General features: G+C 44.5%; 1 protein-coding gene across 3 annotated transcripts in view; it reads right to left on the bottom strand.

Moving 5' to 3' along the window:
- Nucleotides 1–23,168, bottom strand: part of RASAL2 (RAS protein activator like 2) — a 151,126-nt gene that overhangs the window by 104,772 nt on the left and 23,186 nt on the right. For all 3 annotated transcript variants that reach the window (XM_068417103.1, XM_068417104.1, XM_068417105.1), the window contains exon 2: nucleotides 567–694. In XM_068417103.1, the coding sequence (XP_068273204.1) occupies nucleotides 567–694 (128 nt within the window). The remainder of the gene's footprint in view (nucleotides 1–566; nucleotides 695–23,168) is intronic.

The raw sequence follows: 23,168 nt of genomic DNA, 5'->3' as shown, positions 1-23,168 counted from the left end.
AGGTAGTTGCAGACTGCAATAAGGTCACCTCTGAGCCTCCTCTTCTCCAGGCTAAACAACCCCAGCTCCCTCAGCCGCTCCTCGTAGGTCAGACCCTCCAGACCCTTCACCAGCTTGGTCGCCCTCCTCTGGACTCGCTCCAACACCTCAACATCTTTCTTGAAGTGCGGGGCCCAGAACAGGACACAGGATTCAAGGTGCGGCCTCACCCGTGCCGAGTACAGAGGGACGATCACTTCCCTAGACCGGCTGGCTACACTATTCCTAACAGAGGCCAGGATGTAGTGGCAGACTTAAATGCAGGCTGTAAAACTCCAGGAGGGAGTTTTGGATGCACACAGTTCGCTGTCACCTCTTCCATACAACCGGCATCTGCCCTAGCTGGATTATAACTGTGCGCGCCACGCCATCCATACGCAGAATAGGTTAGCTCTCCTTTCCCCCCCTTTTACACATTTCCCTAAACTGGTGAACAAAATAAAGTGGAGATGAAAAAAGCTGCCTTCCTGTTTTACCGATAAAGGCCAAAAGGTAAACCCTGAGTGGCCAGCGTGAGCTTCTCTCACCTCCTTCTCCCTGTTGAGCAGCACGAGCTGGCTGTCCGTCAGGATGCAGTATTTCCTCTCCCATGTTGTCGTTTCCGTGTAGGGGGACTGGCCGCAGGACAGTCTGTGTGTAGGTGGTCCCTTCACATCTGCGAACAGAAAACCGTGACGCCAGGCTCGTTAGCGTGTGTCATTAACCACCTTCTTTGCTTTTGTGGTTCTGCAGCTCGATGCGACCCAAAACTGCAATCTGTACTTAGTAGTGCTTGTTTCAGCGTATTAACAGACAAAACCCCAGTCCTGGGAGGTACCCATATGGAACGCTACATAAGGTACACCATGAATACTTATTTATCTATAGCATGACCGACAAAAATGGCAATACTCGAGATGAATATAAATGCCTTTGTCAAAGACTGAAATATAATCAAAAGAAAAGACCAAGAGCTCTCAGGCAAACTTCATCCTCCCTCCACCCCGTTCTCAAACACGTGGTTAAATGGGTAGGGCCCTGAATGCGCCCTAAATCTTAATAAACTAGATTATTTGAGACTAAGGGTAGAGAGACATGGGAAGGAAGATGCGGATCAAGGAAGTCAGGCTTGAAAGAAGGGAGGGAAAAATTCACAGGGATGGGCATTTAACTGGGAAGGGCTTACTAGCATCTTCTGGTAGGGAAGCTATTTGATTAAACTGTGACAGATAAGGGCCTTCCAGCACTTCCATTTAGCCACAGCCACAACAGAGACAAAAACTCACACAAAAAAAACCAAACAAAAAACAAAACCCCAAACAAAACAAAATCCAACTTGACTCCCAGTGTTGATCTTCAAAAATTTATTTTAAAATCAATTTCCCTTAAGTCTCGCAGGCTTGAGCTACACAGAACATTGTGCCTCTCACTACTAAGAAGTTTCTCCAGGACTGGGAAAGGAAAGCACACGAACAAGCACAGCAGACAGACTTCGCTGCCAAGCAGCCAGGCTCAAAAGCAGAGAAAACTTTGGAGCAGCAAGGTAATGCTGTCCGTGCTACGAGAAGATTGGGTGCAAAGAAGGCTGCCCTAGGAGTTCAAGTGTGCAGGCAACTTACAAAAATCTGTTTGCAGGAGTGAGAAATGCTATATGAATAACAGAAAAAGGGATGTATGCAACAGAGCCATGGGCAGCACCATTTATACAAACTCAGAAAACAGTTTCAAGTCACCTCTCTAAAGTTTTGAGGTTCAGTTCTGGTTACTTTGTAACGTTAAGTTTCATTTTTATCTTGCACTCTAGTTTTATGCATCTTCACCTGCATTGATCTAAATATCAGCCATTCTCAACGTATACGCTGTAGATTCCTGAAGTCACTGAATCACAGAATCACAGACTGGTTTGGGTTGGAAGGGACCTTAAAGACCATCTAGTTCCAACCCCCCTGCCATGGGCAGGAACACCTTCCACTAGACCAGGTTGCTCCAAGCCCCATCCAGCCTGGCCTTGAACACTGCCAGGGAGGGGGCAGCCACAGCTTCTCTGGGCAACCTGGGCCAGGGTCTCACCACCCTCACAGCAAAGAATTTCTTCCTAATATCTCATCTAAATCTCCCCTCTTTCCGTTTAAAACCGTTCCCCCTCGTCCTGCTACTCCATGCCCTTGTGAAATGTCCCTCTCCAGCTTTCCTGTAGCCCCTTCAGGTACTGGAAGGTGCTAGAAGGTCTCCCCGGAGCCTTCTCTTCTCCAGGCTGAGCAGCCCCAACTCTCTCAGCCTGTCTCCATAGCAGAGGTGCTCCAGCCCTCTGATCCCTGAACTACCTCTAAGAGGTTTAAAACAGACACTGCAAAAATCACGATCCTGGCAGGGGCTTGCTGCATAGGCGTCCAGGACCTCCTTCAACTATTTTAGCAGCCCATTAGGCAAAACAAGTGTTCAAAACCAAAGTGTTTTGCAACGTTAACTTCCTTTTACCACATGTACTAACCCAGGGCTTGCACAGAGCTAAGCACAGATCCTTCTTGTAGCTTCTACCCAGCTTCACCACTAGATGCCAGCGAATCCTCAAACACCCAGCACCTCCCCAGCTGCAAGGAAGAGGGCAAGGCCAAACACAAGCATTAAACTTTGAGTAAGGACCCCTCCAACCGACCTCACTCCTTGCAACCCCGTGTATGCCAAATCCCACCTCATTATTAAAAAAGCTGCAACATCTTCATGCTCTTTTCCTGCACGTAATAGCAACTTTGTCTCTGCACTGAAAGGAACGTGCCAACTTCTAAAGCTGGAGAATTAACTTGAAAACCGGCTTTCAGTACCTAGTTCAACCTCATGTTGCTGTCGGATTTTTGTGATCATTCACAAGAATGCTTGAAACACACAAACTGAAGAAGAAAGAGGACTGTGTGGCTCCTACTGCTCTGAATAATAATGAAACGCATCTTTGCTGCCTTAATTTCAGATGAGGTAATGCAGGGAAGAAGCTGAGGTTTGGAATCAGGCTCCACACTGTTACCCCTCCTAACCAAGCTGGGTTTACAATAGTGACAAGCAACGCTGTATACCCTGAATTTGCCCAAAACTCTATTTAGCTGTAAGCATAAGTGAAGGAAACCACCACAATCTCTGTGAAGCAAAAGTGCATTTGTGCAGACTCCTGGAGCACAACAGACTCACTCACAAGTTATGTATTTGTCCATCTTATAGATATTAACCCTCCAGGTAGGTTTTTGGTACAACTTCAACCCACATTTATCACAGTGTACGACCAAAACCTAACCAGATGCAAAATAAAACCACTGCGGCTCCTGCTTAGACCTTGGTTTCCCAACAGCAGCACATGATCTCTACCCGTGCCTAAGCAAGACAAACCTATGAGCAACGGGCTGACAGAGGGAAGACGAGCGAGGAGGATGAAGCCACGGGGCCCGTCCATGAGCATGCAACAGAAACGTGAAGACCAGAGCTCTGGGGATCTCGTCTCTTGGGTAATGAAAGCGCATGATACATCACCGAGGGGAAAGAAGGATGAAGGCGTGCCCTGTCCTGCTCATGTGGGTGGGCTAGCAGCAAGAGAGTGCCTCCAGCTGCTACGCCGAGTGATAACCTAGTAAACTATGTTTTGAAATGCCAGTAGACTTTCTCATGGCAAAAGAAAACTGTCCTGGACTATTAGCTCCAACGCAGAATCTACAGTCATGACTCGCCCAGCCTCAAAAGACTTTCGCATTATAATTTCTACTAACTACGGGCCTTGGCAGGATACCATCCAACTGATCTACGGGCTGCACAAAGGAATTAAAGAACAGAACGACTTCTTCCCCTGCAATAACAGCTCCAGGACTTCACTGAGTCATCAGGCGCTGCGGGCCAGCCACGGCTCCGCTGCCAAGTGGGCTGGCTACGTCAGAACAGCTTTCCGCAGGCTGCTGGCAGAGCAACATGCCATCTCCTTGTCTGGAGCTGTCAATCACCACCAGTGAACACCAGAGCATTAATATTTTGCGTTCGTATTGGTATCCTTTTGAACACATGTCAGGACATTGCCCCGCCACCCCTGCGGGCTGACCAAGCGCTCTCTTCAACACAGAGGAGCAGTTACAAGCTGGTTTTCTGATGTATCGGATCCCGTAACTTCAGTCCTCTCCCCGAGGCTGACACTGCAAGCGCATCTCGCAAAGTGAACAGATGCTGAATACACGTCACAAGGAAACTCGCTGCAACAAAAGTCGCAGCATAGTTTTGGTGCGTGTCCCACCTATTTACATTATGTCTCGGCCAGCCCTCCTGTGTGGTTGACCTCCTCGGAGCCTCTCAGAGCAACAGCTGTAACTTCAAAACTTATTCTGAAATATGTTACCAGTTTAGACTGAAGACTCTTTGGGACTTTACACAGTTTCACATATACACTCGGTCGCTTCACAAACCCTGTTCTGCTTTCTGGTACTCCTCAGTTTTCATTTTACATTCTTGGTCCAACTTTTCACGTGCATGTAATAAAACCCACCAACCTCTTCCACTAATGCCCCGTAAAACTAATTGACCACAACTGTTTGAATCGCTATGGAAGTGGATGGCAAAAAGTCCACGGGTAACCAGGACCACTTATACTTTTGGGAAAGACCCAAAGTCAGGGCTGTCCTTTCTTACTTTGGGGCTACTATCCATCAGCTCGCAGAGGAAGGCTTCTGCTTTGGAGGGTAACTCACTGATGAATGTGATTTCGGACAGGAGTTGGAGCAGAGATCAGGGAGCTGCATCGGAAAGCTCCGAGCTTGCAGATGTTACGTGTGGGATGGGCTCATGCAGCCACACACCTAAATAGGCAAGTCCTGGTGACAGAAGATTTCTTTCTCTGGTCTGATGCAATCCCTTCCATTCTGCATCATTACAATGAGGCATTCAAGCGAGCAGATCAGTTAGTCTACACACAGGATTAAAGGTCATGCCTTATGTGCCTTCAAATGCTAATATCAGTTAAGTAACAGCTTGGAAAAAATCCCCTTCTCAGTACATCCTCCCCTGCTGAACCGAGAAGAGCATCGCTGCCCGCCTGCCACATCCGACAGAGCTGACGATTGGAAACTGCCTTGTTTTTCCTCAGGGCTCTGAAATGCCATTAGGCATGTTATAAATATCCACAAAGCTCCCTTTCTTTCAGCCAAATGACAACTTGTACCTTATTATTCTTTAACTACAGAACTTATTTTAAAAAAAAAAAAAGAAGGGGGGGGAAGGAACATTTATGCCATAACCACATTACAAGAAAAAAAAAAAGAAGTGTTGACTGGTGCAGGGCAAGGGAACAAGGAAAGAAGCAGCCAGTGCCAAGCTGATCCCCACAGAAAGGGTAAGACATTATGAAAACTGATGGCAGTTTTTAGTGTTTAGGGAGTAGTACTAGTGCTATCAGATGGGAACATTTCTGAATCTTCCATTGCAAGTACACAACAATTCATCTTTTTAAATTCCAAATGCATTAGCAAGTGCTTTTTTTTTTTTTTTTCCAAAAAAGCAGGCAATGGGCAGAATCAGAAAATTATTCCCAAGAGATGACAAGCGCTCCAGTGTCATTTAGTCCCCAACAACTCTTCCACAACCAGAAGGATGTCTCCTCTCCTTTTCCAAACTAGTGAAAGTACAGAATTAGCAGAAACCAGGCCAACAAAACTACATTAAAGGTAAATCCATGCCTTCAGTCTCTTTGCCAAAAAGCACTCTCTACCTCCCATCGATAAAAACACAAAATTAAACCTCCATCCCAGTGATGACAAGAGCACCTCTGGCATGTGTCAAAGCTCCTTTTTTGAACCACACTCTTCCTACGGTGAGATCAAGGGCTTACTGAAGTACTTGCCAAATTTTCATTGACTTTATTAAGGTTCATATTCTGTTCCTAGTATTTCCAGGAAGGAGCTGCCAAGCAGCTAAGTAACCAATGTAGTGGCCAAGTTTGTATGCAGGAAGGACTTTTTTTTCCCCCCCTGAAGAGAGATTAGCAGGAGCCCTAACACCTTTTGACAGCAGGTCTACTTACCCAATGTCAATGTTTCCACGGTGTTTTATGTACTCACCATAGAGACGGGACTCGGAGAACTGTAGGTAAGTGCTGTCATTGGAGAGCTTGTCAGTACCCCAACCAAGCCAGCTGTGCATAAACATGCAGCCCAGTTCCAATAATCATCAGTTTGAACCTTTATTGAGCCGCTGAAGAGCAGCTGAAACTTCAAGCCTTACTATTGACATGAAGCTTCAAAGACAAACAGCAATTAAAAGTCCTTCATTAAACCTACACGGCCTCTAAAAGCTGATGAAGCTCATGATTCAAGGGAAAGATATGGCAGAAAGGGAAATACACCGCGTCCAACACGTTTCATTCCCTTAAACCTGCGTCTTGTAATAGGGCAGGATTTCTGCAAAAGAAGTCACTAAATAAACAGCGATAGCCCAGGTATGCGACGTACAGCTGTGTGTGTATCTGAACTCTTCCAGACAGCTGTGTGACACTCAGATGAAGATCTGCAGGATCTGGATGTAACACAGAAGGGAATTCAAGCGCCGCTGCCCTGGGAGCAGGCACAGGCATTGGAGCAACCCTGGCTCAGCTAGAAGAGGGACAGTCTCTCAACGTTTACACAGAGCAGATGACGACAGAGGTCAGTTACTGAGGGTCTGCTAGGAAAAGCACAATCAAGGCAATTTCCACTTTCTCTCATGCTGATATATATAGCTTTTGTTTACATTTCTTATTTCTCAAACCAACTCCCAGCCATACGCAATGGTTTCTGATCCAAGCAGGACTGCAGAAAGGCACCAGCAGAAACAACTCTTCAAAGAAAATCAACCATGATGCACAAATTCACTTGGGAGAAGGATGGGACACTCACCGTCCAAGTCTGTATGGACAGCCACGATGTCCTGACACAGAACACACAACGCTCGTGACTAACTGTATAATATAATAAGGAAAATTCAACACATACTGTGTGTGGTAACTCTGAGACTCACATGCTACAGAGAAAACATGACACTCTTAGGGTTGATTAATTCTCCTTTGAATCTCAACACTTAGAGATATGACCAGTACACATTACAGAAATAAAACTATTAATCCTACTGTTTTATTTCAAACCACAACACAGCCAATGACTGTGGGTTTTCTAGGAAGCTTCTTGTAGCTGCTGTGAGATACCGCACTGCTCACTCGCCCTTCTAAATCACTGTGTGGCACAGCTCCATGTCAGTTAAGAGGTACCTACATTTTCGTGGTCAGCAACAGATCTCTCTGGTGAAGTAGGTGTTATTTTAAGCGCGGAAAGCACGAGCAGATCCTTTGGGATGAGAGGCATGCTATTTATGCAGGATGTTATTACAGAGGTAAGTATCTAGTGTGAATTCTTTCTGTTATATTTAATAGCTGCACTCAACAAACTTCATTACACACACAACGACTAGCCCTCAGTTCAGCTGAATCCAGTTGCTCTCCTCCAGCAGCTGCATGCAACGACAACCAAATTCTTGTATGGAAACCTAATATCGTGGGTAGGCAGTAAAGAAAGCTTAGTCAAACCATCAGATTTCAGGGATCTCAAAAACTCTCACACCAACTGGTTACAGCCAAAACGCTACCTGGAAAATCCATTCTGCACAGAATAAAGCCATAAAAGGTTTAAGTAGGTGAAAAGGGTATTTTAGGAGCTGGCAGAAGCCATGACCAGTGCCATGACTTTCTCAGATTCCAAAGCATTTGGCACTGCAACATGAATTCTTCACAAGATCTTTAATTTTTCTAGTATAGGCCAATCTAACCTATTAACTTTCCACTAGTCTTATTATTGAGTGGCAGTGATCAGGCACAGTCTAAAAACTGATTTTCCATTATCCCAGTGGATAACCTCATAAGCCATGGGCAGATTCACATCAAAACTGGTCAGTCAGGTGCAGTTTTCACGCCCTGTACCCTCACAGAAATATCACTGTGGCAATTTTTACGCTTATCCTGTGTGCACTTGCATTTCCCTACCATCAGTACGCCAGCTCTGGGTGAAGGAATATCTTTAAAATTCAGAGATGAGAAGTCTGAAGGTATCTGCTGCTCACTGCTTACGGATAAGGGTTTGAGGTTTTTTCCCTCCTCTGAACGAGGACTGTGCATGTCTTCTGCAAAGAGATAAGGGCACAGCTTTTTTCCACCAGTTGCTGGAAAATTTTGATGAGTTCTGTGATGGGGTGGGATAAGAGTCACCTTTCTGCTCTGAACTTCTCACGTGCAGCAGTCTCACCTCAATACGGAGAAAGCAAGAATAACCTTTAAAGTTGGAAGAGTGGGCATCAACGTTGTGTCCACTAGGCCAGAGCTACCAGCCAGATTCTTGAATTTCCTACAGATTATCTGCATAAAAAGTGTAAGGAGCGATTTTTACGTGAGAAGGGCTAAAACATCAGATGAGTGAACACTTAACAGCCAGCCAAGGGCTGTCTCTCTGCAATCAGCAGGAGACAAAACACAGCATGAGCCTGGCATCTCCCAGAAGGATGAGCTCTTGCTGCCTCTCCTCTCCGGTGCTGACATCATTCCCACCCCTTCATTCCTTCCCTAGGAAAGATTTGACTTGTTTGTACAAGAGATGGCCGGCAGCGAGCAAGGTACAGCAGGCTCGCTCCCCTAGCTGGGCTCCCAGACGGCTCTGCCAATTGAACTTGGTCCCGAGTCAGTACATCTGCCCTGTACTTGCGACGTCCCACTTCGCCTATCAAAAGCTCAGTAGTTTTCACACCAAGGCTGAGGCTACGGTAGAGATCAGCCAAGATTTCCCCGTAACACATGCAATTCAATAACCCAACCTTTCGCAAGACCTGTGCTAACACATTTACCACCCTCAGCTCCCAATATCTGCTCAAAGGGCTCAGTGTTCCCTGGTACCCGAGCGCTCTGCGGAAGCTCGAGAGCACAAATTCAGTTAGGCCACAACCATGCGAGCAGTTTCACTGAGATTTTCTTTTCAAAGGGGAAAATCATGGAGTCGTTCCAAAAAAGAAACCGCAAGTCTTAAAACCTTACGAGTAGTTTAGCGAGCAGATGCCGAGTGTGCCAACAGTCTCGAGCCTTCTTGCAAAGCCCTAAAAAACGAGAGCTAAGGAGCTAGCAGCAGAAGCAAAAATTAGGCATGAAATTAAAATTGGCCTGGCAGGGTAATTCTGATTAGAAAGCAGAAAGTCGCACCAGCTCGCTGTCACCGTGCAGCTTCTTTGAGCAAAAGGTGTGGGAGCTCTTAACAGCAGTTTAAAACTGCCAATTAGCTTGAATACTGCTGAGCTCCTCTAAGCTTCTTACGTGCCGCATAGCCGATTGCTAAATTTACAGAGGGTAATTGATCCTCGATTCCCTCGGCTGCGCCTCTCTCCATCCCCGTTCTCATGGTCTGTACCCAGCCAGGCTCATGACAGACAGCGTGAAAGATGTGTCTATCGGGAGACGTCAGCACCTTCGTGAATGGATCGGTGCCAGCAACCTCAAATCATGCGATCATCTGCGCGCTTCGTAGCCCAACAAGTGGAACCAGCAAACACAACCCCATCAAGGTGGGGACCTTGCAAAACACGCAGGTGTGCTTCACGCTCAGCCCGGCCTCCCGCGCGCGCCTGCAGACAAGCAGCTCATTGTGCAGCCTCGTAAATCTCATGACATCACCGCGACAGAAGCTGCTATCTGTGTAAAACCCCATTTGGTTCCCAGGGTACCCAGGATTTCAAATAACCCGCAGTCGCTCAAAGCCATCCCTGTGACCCTTCCTACAATACTAAGCAGGTTTTCCTGCCTTCTTATTCAGTTCTCGTTCCCTGCCCAGGACCACTCATCTTTGCTCCTGAATATTAAGTACATTTTTCTCTCACAGTTAAATTCCCACTTGGCCTACAAAAGACTTTGGAATCTCAAAACAGAAATGGTTATTACAAACCTGTAGAGAGGATTATAAAAGATTACATGCCCTTATTACATAGCTGCCAAGTTCCGAGAAGATTCTCAAATGACACTTCTCCCCAAAGCAAGAAGAGGCTTTCGTGAGAGGTTTAGGAAGCGGAAAACGGAGAACAGCAGAAAAGTTAATTATTCGTGGAAGAAAAAAAAACAACCCTGCAGTTTTTCCTTTTAATTTATGCATGGTCCTTTTCTTACCAAGCACTGCACCCTTCCCCCTGTTCTCTGCTCTGTAATGCTTGCTCTCACCAACCCCTAATCTCCATCTTATAGCCTCTTCAGCACCAAGCATCCAGACTGGGCTGTTCCCTCTTAATTCTTTAATTCTTTGCAGGAAGAAGACGGGAGGAAAAGCATCCCAAACTTAAAAAGGACCTTGGTCCAAGGCAGCTGTGAAAAAAACCAAACCAACAAACCAAAACAATTTAAAAGCAAACTCTGCCCAGTTCCTGCACATTTTTTTAGGTACACAAAAAATGCACTAGTGCACATACACGCACCACAAGCACGGCACAGGGATCTTGACAAAAGCACCATTACCAAAGGTTCTGCCCCCACAGACAGCTTTACCCCCTCCCCTTGCCAACGAGGCATCAACCAGCTGACACTCATCTGTCACAGAGTGGTTTCAAGAGAGCAAGACCCTTTTTTGCCTTCTTCTGCCATGAAGGGAGGGATGGGAAGAGCAAAGGTAGCAAAGCATTTCTGTGGAGACAAGAACGAGCCACAGCAACAAACAAGGTGATGAGGTAAGTGACCACAAGAAGTTCAAACTGAACAACTGAAAAACACACATACCGGCTTTCAGGCTTTCACATGCAGTCTGAATTACACCATGTAGGCTGTTTCTCTCAGAAGCTTTCATCTTTGGCTTTCCTTCAAGAAAACGATTCATTCATTGTCACTGATCTGAACAATCTCAGCCCATAAACTTAATTTCTCAGAGCAATGGCAGGATTGCTGAATTCCCCTTCCCTTAAACCTACCTCTACAGAAACACAGCATCTGCGGTCTCAAAAAACCCACCCTCCCCATGTATGGTGTTTTTCATGATGAGAGAGAAGAATAAAGGAAAAATAAAGGATAATAAAAGTCACAAAGCTCCCACATGCTGCTCTCCCACACCTGCCATCACTGCACAGCCTGGTGCTGCTCTACTCTTTCAGCTGTTTTCACCTGAATGTTTCTGGAAGCCTGACTATACACAAGTGATTAGGGGCTGCTTTTGGCTTGCTTTTTTTTTTTTTTTCTCCTCAACAGACTTTTGGGAAAAGAGGATATAGGAGTTCTGACCACCGCTGTCTCAGACAGACGAGTTTATTCCCTTGTTGAAGACAGAGTTCACAAGACACTAAAATCTACTACAATGATGTGCAGGTTTTTTGCATATTATCCAGGTCACTCAGGCATATCGGCTAAACTTAGCTTTCTTATTTTAACCACTTAAAACAAATGACTTGGTAAGCGACCACCTCAAGGGATTCAAATGTAATGTAAAAGAAGCCCTCCAGTACTCCCTGTGCTATTTACAAAGACCCACTCTGCTTCCTTTTGCCATCTTCAAAATGTTTTCAGATGAAACCTGGAACCAGCTATTACACACCGGTTAGTTGATTTGACCTATTTAAAAACAAAACCCTGTACAAACGCACCAGAACGCTCCTCACTGCATTCTTCTCCCTACCATCTGAAAAGGCTTCATGCATTTCAGTAGTGCAAGGCTAATATACAAAGGACTGGACTTTTTTTCATCCTTTAAAGATGGTTCAGACACAAAACTTTAGAGGAAGGAGACCAGATCTTACATAAATGCAATGGGGATTAAGAGCCATATTTAGATTTATGCAAAGAGATGTCTTATTGCAAATAATCTGGATCCCACATTTAATCCAGTATAGCCAGGTAACAACCTGTAATACCTCTTTTATCAGCTCTACTCTTTAACCTTTAGTTAAAGGTTATACGAGGTTAGTTTCCCTTTGTAATTTAACCCAGATATTGTACCTGTTTTTAGGGTGGGAAAGCTGGATTCGGGAGAAAAATCCCCTTTGGTCAAGCATAAGGAGGTCACCACCAATTTGGTCAAGGCAGGACACTGAGGTGCTGGCTCAGACCAAGGCTCAGGAGCCTTCTGACTCAGAGCGCTTTGGTCTCCTTACTGCCACATGATGTCAATATCTGCAGATCAAAGCTCAATTTTATCCTGAAATTTCAGAATATAGTGGATGATTTCTTTCTTCTTGCCTACTCTGTATCATGCCCCCTCCCTGGCAGTGTTCAAGGCCAGGTTGGATGGGGCTTGGAGCAACCTGGTCTAGTGGAAGGTGTCCCTGCCTGTGGCAGGGGGCGGGGGCTGGAACTAGATGGGCTTTAAGGTCCCTTCCAACCCAAACCAGTCTGTGATTCTGTGTGAGGGAAACTAACTGTGAAAGAAAGAGGCAACACGGGAAGAAATAACAGTGCCAGGGCAGAGAAATTGCAAGTGCTGAGCTACCACTGTGTCAGGGGAAATTCGTTCTTGTTGGCCAGCTCGGTTTGGACATCTTAGCCATGCTGAGATCAAGGCTCCTGAGATACCACCAGAACAGGTGGAGCCGGTTTACCACGCTTTTGGCAAACTTAAGTAAGTATGATTAATGTATGCTTTGATGATGGGCTAGCTAATTAAAAGGATCTGTAGCTGGGGTGCAGTATTTCAGGTATTCTTCAGCTGGGTTTTCCCTCTACTTAATACATCTCCTTCTCTCTCCAGCAGCCTAGGCTATGAAGAACAGAGGCAAGCCCACATCCTCACCCCAAACGCCCTCCACCCTAGAGCCCACGCCAACATAGTCTTTCCTCCTTATTCCTGCTACGTTCCACAAAACCTGAAAAATATAAAGCTTGTAAGGACCAAACCTTTCATTACTCACCACGCCGCTTTTTATCTTATTTATCTGGTGCTTAGTGTTAATGCCACAAACCCTCTAAGTGCAAACACGCACTTGTTCCCAAACGTTTTCCCTGCCATATGTTTGGCAAACTGACATCATGAAGCCCCCACAGAGAAATCAAACCCCCTTCTATCCAAAATCCGAGAAGGAGAACAAATGAACCCAATAAGGATAAATAACTCGTGGAGAGAAAATGTCTTTCCTACAGCAACGCTAAACAGAAATTTATAGGTCACAACCTTGCAGAAACAGGCCTGATAACATCTAATTAGCAGTCCCGCTGCGCAACTGCATTTTGTAACAGTAAATCCAACCAGACCAGCAGGAAAGGGAGAGGGGAATCTTTATATAAATATAATAATTTTCATCCAGTTTGAAGAGATTTGCTTTATGTTTTGTGGGGTCCCCCCTCCAGTAGGAATAACCAACCCACACAAGTGATTTTATGAGTTATTACTGAAATTCATTTCACTCCTATTGGGAAACAATTTACAGGGGCAGCACATATTTTTATTAATTAATTTATTTTTAAATCGAAACACTAAGAATTCTGTTTGCTGCCAGCAGATGGGTGGAGAAGGCAAGGAAAGTTCACGTACCCAAGAGACTATTAACTAGAACCAACTTGGACAATACATTTGAGAAGCATTTCCTTCCAGCTACTGTAGATAGCTGTCCTTAACATGTCTTTACTTAAGCAGCCAATTTTCCACCACTGAGTACAATGAGATTTCAAAACACACACGAAATCAGAGCATAAACAGACACAAACATCCACTTAGTGATATAACAAAAGAAAATATGGGGCAAAAAACTTGAGCTTCTCTAGTTTCTGCTTGTTATAAAATATCTTGGCATTTTAAACATCCTCCACTCCACTCCCCCCCCCCTTTTTTTTTTTTAAGTGACAGTATTATCACAAAATACCCTGCTCAGCTGTCTCTGCAATGGTGTTCTTGAACAAAAATTATTTCTGGGGGTTGAGGGATGAATTCCACCCTATATTATCGCACAGGGAATCGAGTCGCAGCTGAAGCAAGCGGCAGCCGACAAAGCATGAATGAGCAGAGCCAGCAGGAGGGAGCGGTGAATCAGGCAGAGCTAGTCCACCCCAGCAGTACAAAGCAAGAACATCTACAATACGTCCAAAGATCTTGTCACAGACAGCAGAAATGACAAACAGATGAGAGGCAGCACCAAAGAGTGAAAGATTAAGGAACAACCCCATTTTTTCAACCGGTTTTAGCTTGTTGAAGACAGACGGTGCTGCTCCCACATCGTTCGAGCAGGATGGTACCCTACTCCCCAAGCCCTGATGGATGTCAAACTTATTTCTGTAAATCTCTGGCAATAAAAACCATGCATGGCATCTTGTTCATTTCCTCCTTACTACTTAGTTTGCCAAAAACTTTAAGCTCTGCTTTCCTCGCCACATCTACAGACCGGTACTATTTGTTCTGCTCTCAGTGACTAATGATGATCATGCACATCCCTTGTCTTTGTAAAATCCTCTTTTAACAACAGGACGAGAACTGAAAGTGATATCTTGGTACTCAGGACCAGTTTTCCTTAGCCCTGAAGCAACCAGATACGATGATGAAAAGAAAAAAAACATAATCTATTTTTTTCTTTCCCAAACTCTCATGTGATTAAAATCCATTAAAATGCAAACAAGCTTGAATTTTATTTTATCCATCAGTGACCACACTTCACTGTCCCTGGGCTATGACTGTCTCTTTGTGAATTCTCTGCACATAAGAGGAGTCAAGCTCTAGTTTTAGGGGCAATCAATCTAAGTAAACCTTGCTAAACATATATGTGTGTATATATTTCATAATGATCTCCATTTTTCACGTTGATCTACACTGATCATTAAAAAAGTATATTCAGTTTCATGTTTGCTCATCTCTGAATAAACAAAGCAAAGGCTGTTGGGTATCCAAAGACAAATGAGACATTACAGATGTAGACAAAACCTATCATCACCCTGAAAGCATTTCTCTTTGAAATGATATAGCCACGCAGAAGTTAATTCAAAGCGGAGATTGCTATATGTGTTTTCAATTCAGCCTGGGCCTGCTGGAGGCAAGGAGGGAGCCTGACAGAACACAGAAACATAGAATATCTCAGTTGGAAGGGACCTACAATGATCATCTAATACAACTGATGAGGCTCTGTACAGTCACCTTTTTCCCCCTCCACATCCTTGACGATTCAGAAACACATGACCCAGTAAGGCTGTCCTTCTTCCCCTTGCATTCGATAGTTTCCACTTCTCAGGATCGGTCTCCTTAGGTTCATGTGTATAAGTTCATACATAGAATGACTACAATGGAGTTTCACCATTAAAATAAATGTATCTACATCCCTTTGAACATGCGACTCCCCATCAAGCACAACCATGTGTATCAAATACAGGCAGTGCACCAGCTGGGTTCCATGCTGCACAGGAGTGTTTCTTTCTCATCTGCAGACTCTATCCCCTTTTGCCTCAGGAGGAAAAAAAAACCTGTTTCAGCGACATACAAGACTGAAGTTAGAAATTATAGCTTCCACAGTAACAGTAGGAAGGTGTCAGAAGTCTGCACATATGCTGCACAGCACAGCTAGGCTCTTGGAGAGCTAGCATCCACCCAATTCAAGATGCTACATGTGTACACCATAAATTGTTTTTCTTGCTGCACAAACACAAAATTTCTCAATTAGTACATTTGAGCCATTCATGGCTTTTGTTAAAATAACTCAAAACTCCTGCTCTACACGTATAGTTCCCCTCAGACAAACCCAATGGCATTTTACAATTACATTCAAGGGCCTTCACTTCTGTTTATAGACATGTAGCTCAAAAGAAACTCCACAATGAAGAAGGAAAAATGTATTTCCTGGAAAGAAGTTTTCCCCTTTTGCAGCTATTAGAGTATATCTAAGCAGGAGCTAACGACCTGTCACTATAACGAGCTCCTTCGGCAAGTTTTGTGGCAACCTACATTGAGCTCCCTGCTGCTGTGGATAAGCCAGCTAAAAACTACCTTGTTAGCACAGTTAAAATAGTGGCTGCAGCAGTCACAGATCTGTATGGAGAGGGAAAAAGAAGCCACTAGCAGTGCTGGCTGGCATACGGGCAGACCTAAGAGCTAGCCCAGCCTGGAAGCAGCACGGGGCAGTGCCCGAGCAGAGATGCCCGGTTATCGGCAGCGCAGGGCTGCCCCTCTCAGCTCCCCAACCCTGACTCGTGCTCACCGGCACCCAACGAGCATGTAGGAGGGCACCAGCCTGATTTTGGACATGTACAGGATTTGTCTCTGCAGGACCAAGGTAGAGAAAATTTCGCACCATCTTTTGCTGACATACCTTGGTTTGCTCTTTCCTTACTATTAATTAGGTACACTGCTGCCCCGCTGACTCTTCTGAAGTACCAGGGCGACTACCTCAGCCATTTCCTTGAGATTATGTATTAACCATAAAAGATACATAAACCTCTTAATACCTAACCCCGCAGGCACAAGGGCCTCACCTCCCACCCTGCCAGAGTCTTCCACACTTTCCTAGGTGCCCCATGCTTTCTACAGGGCTTCTGGGTTAAAAGGCTTTTACTGACACAGGTCACCTCTAACGTTGAGACACGGTAAATAAGAGTCAAATCTTCACATGACAGTGACACATGCAAGTGGGGGTGGAAGTCACGGTCCGAAATTATGAAAACTAACATAGAAGCAAACGATTCAGCTCCGTTGCAGCAGACTCTGAACAATTATCCCTTCCTCTCCTATTCCTTTTCAAAACTTCAGCCTATTTTCAGTAAGAAAAAGTCTCAGTATCATTAAGTACTACCTCAATAAAGGAAAAGACCATCATTTCAAGACATTGGTGGCTTGAACCATACTCGTTTTATCAAGCTACAGGAGGGCTGACAGGAAACCTACTGCCAACCACACTGCAGCCAGAAGCCTGCCCTGCTACTGCCAACCATGCACTCAGCAGCCCCCACCTGACAACACCAGCATCTCAGGATATTAAGCATGCAAGTCTTCATTGCTTAATAAAGCTCGCAGAGGAACTGGTTACTAAGACAGGCTATTTATACAAGACACAGCCAACATACTTGATCAGTAACGTAAAAAAAAATGTTGCTTAAGCAGAGATGACTGTAGACAACTGGGAGCTCCTCAGATCCATGCATTTACCTTCTTCCCCTCCCATGCAGCTCATTCAGTGGCTCTACCCGGAGCAGTGTCGCTGACAAAGCCTCTTCTCATGCACAAGTGCAGCCAGAGCTAACAGGAGTGATAAGGTAGATGGAGATACACTGCAAGAATTGAAAGTTTAGCAGATTTTTTTGGTAGTAGTTTATCAAAACCGCTTGCCAAAGCAGCTGTGTTGCTAAATGACTGTTAGAGGAAAATTGCTCTTAAGAGTGACTACATTAAAAGGGCCTTTATTTTTTCTATGAGAACGCACTCCAAACTCATAGATGTAACTAAAAGAGTATCTACAGCAACTCAGCTTAGGCTGAGTGAGACGCAGCTAGAAGTCTGACCCATACCATCATCACAAAAGTATGCAATAATCTCAGAAGATTTTAAGGTTTTACTTGGGAGTAGTCAGAGTATGGGATGCAGGAAAGTGCTTCAGTTCCTATAAAACATGCAAAAGCAGCTAAAGTCAGAAATAAAAATGAATAAGCAGGTCTGCTTACAGCTTGTCATTGGACTTGGCAGTGTATTTTCTTGCATTTCACTTTTTATTAAGGGGGATTTGTCTGTGATGAGGAGAGAGGGACGACGAGGAGAATCAGGGAGCTTTGCAAAACAAACCAACCTCAAGAACTAGAATTCATACCTCATACAAACACAAGAAACTATTAAACCAACACTCAACTCTGATCTCCTAGGTCTCAAACCTATAAGCAGCACCAATAGCAATGTGTGGTGACAGCTGACAGAAATACACGCATCTGAGCTGGACAATGTGTTTGCTCACTACCTGCTCTCACACGCCACTGTCAATAGTCTGTCTCCTCTCTGCATCACTTTTCAGACAAGCGGTTTTTGAGAAGGATGCTCCTATACCAAATACGTACATTAAAGTGACCAGCATGTTCCCCATAAGGAACAAAGACAGAGATTGCCTGCTCTCTGAAACACAAGCTTCTTTGAGAAACTAGCTATTTCAGTAATTTTTTTTCACCTTCTCTGTACAAAATATTTTTTAACTTCACTTGAACAAGCGGTCCCATAACTTGTAAAGAGCTCGCTCGCCCACAGAAGACCAGATGTCTAGCTTCAGTTTCCTCGCAGTAAGAACAAAACCACACAGGGGACAGTTGGTTTCAATGCTAACATGTCAAGAGGTTCATGCATTAGCCTGTTGTTTACATAAACAGCTTCCTTTAAACAAGTGATGTTTTACAGGATTATTTCAGAAGAGTATAAAGAGTCTCTTGAGTAACTACCACAGAGAAAGTATCACCACAGAAAGCATAAGGCTAAACAGTAATATAAGTTAATTAAAGCAAGCAATCAAGTAACTCTATAAAATAAGGACACTGAGATAATCTTGTACATGTTTGTTTACTTCTAAAATGCCATTGCTTTGAGTCCTAAATGACACACTGTTAGCATTACAAACCTACACCACTCATTATTTGGAAAAAAAAAACCCACAAACCAAAGACCTAAAAACCAAATACTTTCCTTTGGGCTCGTTATTTTAAGGAAAAAAGGGTCAACGTGCCTAGGAAGCGCTCGTTGTGTAAGCACGCAGGCGATTTTCTCCTCGCGCCAAGTTCCATTACGGGCAGCATTTGTGCAAATGCAAACCAGGGAGCTTTGCCTGAAGAAAATTTTACCACGGCAGAACTTACCCTCTCGCTACAGGCTCTAAATGTACGTGTCTACAAGAGTTAAGGTTCCCATTTCCAGTGTCGAATAAGCTTAGCAGGGACCGAGTCTTCCAGCTGAACCACTGGGTACAGTTCCCCTTCCTGCGCGCTCCAACAGCTGCACTTTAGGTCTATCTTGAAGTAAGAATACAGAATTTTGAGAAAAGTCTCACACAGTTTCTTTCATATTTCCTAAGCTTGGGCTCGCTGACCCCCCAAGGGAAACAGCAAGGACCAGCTGCCCTCCTGGGCTGCGGGGTAGGTGCCAACATGCCACAGACTCCCCATAAACCATGAGCATCTCCCACCGCCCTCCCAGGGATCCTGCCCCCTTGGGTCTCGCAGCTGAAGTTTCTCTTTCCGGAGACTCAACAGTCGAAACATGAAGCTTTGCCAACGACTCCAAATCCAACTGCGCCAGACACAGCTCCTCCTCTGGAAAGCAAAGACTGTTTTTCCTCCTCCAGCCACTTCCTTTTGACCCTGTCTGGCCTGTTATCAAAGGAAAAGCTTCTCCCACCAAAACCCCAAACCTTTACTTCACCGGGAGCCCTTCCTCCTTATCTCCAACACTTTCACTCTTTGGCTGCCTCCAAGAAAGCTGCACCTCTTCAAACCCCTATCTCCCTGCAAAGAAAATACAGGAGACGAGACGTCTCTAGGACACAATTACCCTCTCCTCAGATAATTCCCACGCAATAATTTCTCATGATCAAGGTAATCACAGATAACATCCTGGCAAGCACCAGCTGTCAGCCTCCTCTGCGCAAACAGCATCAAGTACAACATCCCAACAGCCCCACGGATACGGACCACAAAACCAACCTGGAATGCAAGACTCTGCCATTCACTCGCCGTGATTTCATGAGTCAGAAAATAGCTCTTACAAATCCAAATGTCCTCATTCATCCCACTGAGTGTTCATTTTTGGATTCAGACAAAATGGTCTGGGGATTAAAGAAATGCAAATCAACACTCAATGCTGAAACGACTGCTTGGAGTCTACCTGCTTAGAGACACCATTTGTTAAGTGTAATTAAAACCAGATAAGCGTAATTTTATTACCTTCAGATATTACGGCTAATTATTTTGTGTTGTGCTCATAAATATTCAGCTGAATAGCATTAGCCTACATTAAACGTTACAGTGCTTGGGATGAAGGAGGCATGGCTCACGAGCAAAAGGAAATACTTTGGGGTGCAGGGTGGTGGGGGGTGTTTAAGTCACACTCAAAGCTGTCAGATGCCAGGAACGCTCCCCTGCGCATCCCCATCTCCCTGGAATTTTCAATATACCACGTAACACAATATTTACTACCACAAAGACATACTACAGTTTAAAAAAGACCGATACTGAACTGTAACGTGTTATTTTCATAGTTATAACTCTACAAAAACCTACAGCCATTTTAATGCAACGTAGAGATTAGGTACAAGCAGTTATGTTGAATCTGTTCTGACAACTACAGGTGAATGAGTTTTAAAATTAAAACTACACCTTGCAACAGACCGTAGGGGATCGTAGCAGAAGGCACATAAATTTACATTGGCACAGCACTTCAATGAACACATGAATTACAGAATAAGTAAAAGTTCCCTAATAAAAACTCCACCAAAAATAAACTACTTAAGAGCAAAAGAGATTTGGGGGTGGAGGACCATGAGTCAGTAGAAGGACTGCTAAAATGAGAAAGTGGTTTTAAAAACATGAAAATAGAAAAGCTGCTCCAATGAGTAATAAATACTAAATTCCCACCTCAGACAGGAAGAAACAGTTTTGTATTTTGGGACCCGCTGAAACTGAATGTGGAACTGCCTCAGCTTTAATTTGAGTTATAAATGTGAAATACAAGTCTCAAAGTTTCTATGGAAAGATATAAGAAATAGAATGTAATGAATCTAGACTGTAAAGATATTAAAAAGAACATAGAGTTTGAATAACATTAGTGAATTATAAAAAAAGCAAAATCAATTCCAGAAAAGTAAGGATGTAAAATATTCTCTCTCACTCTAGGCACAAAAAACTCCATAAAATGAACTAAAGCATGAAATCAAAATTAAAAGACTGAAGAAACATATCTTTATCCAGGTGAAGAAAGAGAAGGAAATAAATCTTATAAAGAAGTGTCTTTATAAGAACTGTAACAAGAGAGTGACTGTGAAAGCTAAATGCACCCTAAATAAAAGAAATCAGTGTTTACCCTCTCCCCCCGCCCCAAGCCAAAACAGAGATACCCAGGGAAGATACAGGTAATTGGTTCTACTGAAGAATTATTTTGTCATCAATCTACAATTAAACTCGCACTGCCCTGAGATCCAGATAAGAAGGAACAGTGAAATCAATGTTATCTGAGAACTCTCTCACAAAGCCGCTCTCCGCCGTGTTAAAGGGGCCCTAGTAATACTCAGAAATAACCGGACAAGGTGCAGCAGCTCACTCACAGCCCTGGATCCACAGCTTTGCCTGCTGAGCTCCTGCCTTATCTTGTTTCTACCGAAGTCACGGTATGTTCACAATCAATAAGTTGATGAGAACGACACTTCTCCTTCCTCAAGTGGTTACATTCACTAGAAATTCAAATGTTCTTAGATTTCTTAAGTTATAAATAATAACTAAATACTGGCTGTAAATCCTTTTGCATATGCTAATTTAAATGCTGGTTCAAAATGCCTGGCTCTGGAAGTCATCAGAAGTCAGCACGTGTGCACCAAAAGCACTTCATTCACACCCAAACCCGTCCCAGGCTTCTCCTGTGAAGACCCACGCAGCACACTGGGAAAGGGCTCTGCTCTTCCCACCAGCCGCCCGCTCTGTCCTCCTCCTCCTAAATCCCGTGCTGCAGGGTGTTGCAGAAAGCACGCACGTGTCAGGGAGCCTCTGCATCTCGCCAAAGTCCTGCCCAGAGCCAACAGAGGCAGCTCTCCCAAGGTTCAGCATCCTTTCATCACCAAGAGGATGGGTGAGTCGATTCAGTAGGGATTTTTACAGCCAAGAACTGATGAAGCAGTGTCTGGACATGCTTCCTAGACCGTGAGACCAGCTGGAAAATATTTATCCAGATTTTTTTTCTCTCTTTTTAAATACCACTTCCCTCTTCGAGTTGCCAAAAAAACAACTGATCTCTTTTGGGGGGTAACCATTTCCTGAAGAAGGGATCTGCTCTGCCCTAGGCTTCCAAAGATCAGTAGGAAACTCCACCAGTCGCTACACGAACCCACGCAGATGACCCAGCCTCTCTAATTCTGGTACAGAGATGAAACAAAACACAAGAGGCCAGTCAAGTGTGGGAAGGAAGATAATCTTTTAAAAAGTTGATAATCTGCAAGTATTTCAGAGGAAAGTGGAAATATTTTCAATGAAGTGAGCTTGTGGAAGTAAAGGCCTTGGCTCCTTGGACAGAAGAGAGACAGAAAGCACGCCTCCAGGTTCTCTTGGTTGAACTCCAAAGCTCGCCTCTCCCACTGTGTATTTAACAACACAGAAAAGGTCCTCTTGGGTTTGGGTCATAGCGACAAGAATTTCTGTCCAAACAGATGTTTCCTGGGAGACTTTTGATCAAGCTTTTCCAAGATAAAATGTTTGCATACTTTGGAAAAACCCCATGTCTCGCACCATCTCTTGGCTAGTGAAGTACCTGAGCACTTCTACCACAGACTTCAGTTGCGGGAGGACTCACAAATTCTGCCTCTCTTGGAGGGGAAAATAGACTCCATTTTCTTGGGTTTTTCCTTGAACAGTAGACAGGAGTGGACTGTAGGCATGGGAAGACACCTTCTGCTCACCCAGGCACCAAAACTGTCAGTGGACAATTCGGTGACCTCCCCCTGGAACTAAACTCATGTGGTATTTGGAAGCAGAACAGAAGATTTGATCACTTCTGAGGATCCAGACTGTGGCTGAAGAACACGACAGACTGGGTATCTTTCTCTCGCCCCTTTTGTCTCCCAGTTACCTCCCGCAGACCTGAGATCTTAACCCCAGGAGCTCACAAGTTTTGCCATTGTCTTATTAGGTCTCAGCCCACAGTACTGTGTGGGGCAGGAGACACTACCCAGCAGCTCCAGCTAACTCTGGCAAGAACAGCTCTTCTTTAAGGAAAAATAAAACCAGTGATAAGCAATTAGTTGTCCTGTGGCCATATACCCCACATAGCAGCATGTCCTACAGGGTTAACTATTTCTCTTTAAGCTGTCGCCTACTTGAAGATCAGAGGCTGAACCTTTGAGAAGGCAAAGGTTGAAAAGAAACTCCACAGAGGTGTCCGTCCCACCAAAAGCTCTGTGGTCCCACGACAGCAGCCCAAGCAGGACCTGGCTGTTTCAGGAGGTTTTGTGGGTGACAGCATCACCCTTGT

The sequence above is a fragment of the Nyctibius grandis genome, chromosome 21 (genome assembly GCF_013368605.1).
Source record: "Nyctibius grandis isolate bNycGra1 chromosome 21, bNycGra1.pri, whole genome shotgun sequence".
NCBI lineage: Eukaryota > Metazoa > Chordata > Aves > Nyctibiiformes > Nyctibiidae > Nyctibius > Nyctibius grandis.
Note: the sequence above shows the minus strand (reverse complement) of the source record. Positions and strands in the feature narration are given on the sequence as shown.